The 2664-nt window shown below is 36.0% G+C and overlaps 1 protein-coding gene across 1 annotated transcript; it reads left to right on the top strand.

Annotated features, from left to right (window-relative positions):
* The first annotated feature begins 994 nt into the window (after positions 1–994).
* LOC145661445 (uncharacterized) lies at positions 995–1921 on the top strand. Its single transcript, XM_081726753.1, has one exon. It carries the CDS (start codon positions 995–997, stop codon positions 1919–1921), a length of 927 nt encoding a protein of 308 aa, XP_081582879.1.
* The last annotated feature ends 743 nt before the right edge of the window (positions 1922–2664 follow it).

Below are 2664 nucleotides of genomic sequence, written 5' to 3'. Positions count from 1 at the left end.
TTATCAAGCACACCATCCTCTACTTCTGACTACTATGTATCCATCACCATTTCGATATTCCCATCCACCGTTATCACTCCTATATACTCTGTACTGCTACACACTACCTTCTGATGCCCTAGATCTAGAATTACTTGCAGACTATCAAGTTCATGACCATCTTCCGCTCATCTTTCCATCCTATGTTGCACAATAAAATCCATCCACAACTAACATGGGCTCCCATTGTCTTCATCAATGCCTGGAGTAGCCCCTAGGCGAGAAGATATCTTCATTTGTTAATTGACTTTTTCTTCTGTTGTGTTGTGATCATGCACCTCGCCTCATCTATCATTCTCATCTCCAAAGCATAAAAACCTATATAATGACAATTAAGTTGCATCTTACTTACTCATTCTCTATGTTCAGATTTAACGTTCATGTACATCATGTAATTGCTTTGTCAGTTACCCTGCCTGATATTAAAGGCCCGCAAAGGTCCTTAAGTCTTTGATGATTGTAACAAGATTTAATAAAGAACTCTTAGACCCTCTCAGAGTCACCTACATCTACTATTCCTATACTTCAGTTCCCTAAGAGAGGGCGTAACCCTCTAACAGGATTCTAGCCCTAACGGCTAGTCACTTACAAAAAAAAAAAAAAAAAAAGAAAACTTGGTGATGAATTGACACACAAGTAACACGCCAAAGTGGTAGTCATTTCGTGTTGTTTCAACACCTCATTTTTTGCTGTGTAGGTTTGAACTTCATCCATGTTGAAAATTCATTCATGTGAACTTCATCCATGTGAAGTGTTGCATGATGAAGCCCGTTTAGATGCAATTTGCGTGAAATTGAATCACCTCTTCGGTTGCCATTAATCAGTATTGCAAATCAGCTGCAAAAAGTGTAGCAAACTCGCTTTCTGAAAAAGTCGAAACAGTGGTACCAGTGCGCTAAACAAAATTTACTGTTGCAATTCAGTGAAAAGGTTCGACCAGTGTAAATACTTTAAAATGCAGTCAGATAAATACCATTGCCCTGTGTGTGGGAATCAGGTGGGGAAAAGTGAAGGTGAATTAAATTGTAAAGGTAAATGTAACGATTGGTTTCATAAAAACTGTGTCAAAATATCGAAGGGAGAATATGACAAATTGCTCAAAGACTCTCGTTCTCGCTGGAGTTGTGGCCGGGAAGACTGCGATATGAGAGGTAGCTTGAAAAACCAGTCTCTGCAAATCAAAGAACAGTTGGATGCATTAAGGAAAGAGTTCTCAGATAATTTCAATAAACTATCTAAAAACTACAGCAAACTGGAAACAAAATTGGACTCAGTGGTTAAGGAAAATGAAGACATACGGAAAGCAATGCAATTTAAAGACGCTGTCTTCGAAGAACTCAGGAAAGATATAAAAGAACTGAAGAATGGAATTAATGAGTGTTCAAATAACAGTACAAGTAAGAACGAATTAGAAGAGTTGAACCAATACCAAAGAAGGAACAACCTTGAGATTCATGGCGTCCCAGAAGATGGTGAAAATCTTTATAAGACCATAATCAATCTTGGCAAAGCATTGGGGGTAACGATAACAGAACAGGACTTAGATATAGTGCATCGTATTCCAACTCGAAAAGAAGAGTGCGAAAAGCCTATCATTGTACGTTTTGTTAACAGATGGAAGAAAGAGGCGGTGCTAGCAGCGAGGAAATCCAAACCAAACTTAACAAGTGCAGATATTGGCATTAAGAGGGCCCCAAAGAAGATATATATTAATGAACATCTTACAGCGTACAACAAAACTCTGCATAAGAAGGCAAGGGACCTCCGACCTGAGGTCAAATACGTGTGGGTGAAGGACTGTAAAGTGTACGTAAGACAACATGAAAATTCCCCAGCGGTGTGGATAAGGGATGGTGATGATATTAAAAAGTTCCGCAATTGAAAACCATGTTAAGTAACCACGTTATAGTTTAAGGCAGTTTATGGATTACGATTTAGATAACGATACTTCCACATTTAGAATAAACATAAGTGAAGACACTTTTGACAGTATAGTTGATTATGTGAATATCCAGTTAAGCTTACATTCGAAAACAAAGAATTTTTCTATATTGTATATCAACGCGAGAAGTATAAGGAACAAATGGGATGAAATTGAATTGTTGTTGTTAAAAAAAAAAAAAAAAAAAAAGAATACCCAAAATTGATGTTATCGTTATTGTCGAAACATGGTTATATTCTGGAGAAAGTGATTATTATAATATTCAGAATTATACAGGCTTTCATGTGAATCGAAATTGTAAAAGAGGGGGTGGAGTTGCTATTTATCTCCACAACAATTGGACTGGTAGTATTGTAAAAACAATTAATAACATTCATAATATTCTTGCTATTCAACTCTGTATATGTTCCAAATTAATTACATTGGTAGGCGTTTATAATCCACACAGAAGTAATATTGAAAACCTTTTAGGAGACCTTGAAGAAATAGCTCATTGTTTTAGTAACAGCGTAATGTAAATATTAGGTGATTTCAATGTTGATACATTAAAACCAAAAGAGAACGAAACTATATATTATAATTTGTTTATTAATTCAAATGGTTTATGTCAGGCTAATGTAAAATACCCAACAAGGGTTACTGATACAAGTGAATCTTTACTTGACCATGTCATTATTAACAAA

This window comes from Thermobia domestica, chromosome 10 (assembly GCF_964235325.1).
Source record: "Thermobia domestica chromosome 10, izTheDome1.hap1.1, whole genome shotgun sequence".
Lineage (NCBI taxonomy): Eukaryota > Metazoa > Arthropoda > Insecta > Zygentoma > Lepismatidae > Thermobia > Thermobia domestica.
This window is presented reverse-complemented; position numbering and strand designations above follow the sequence as displayed.

What these genes read in the sequence shown, in the direction of transcription:
- LOC145661445 (XM_081726753.1), top strand. Translation starts at nt 995, where the DNA reads ATGCAGTCAGATAAATACCATTGCCCTGTGTGTGGGAATCAGGTGGGG.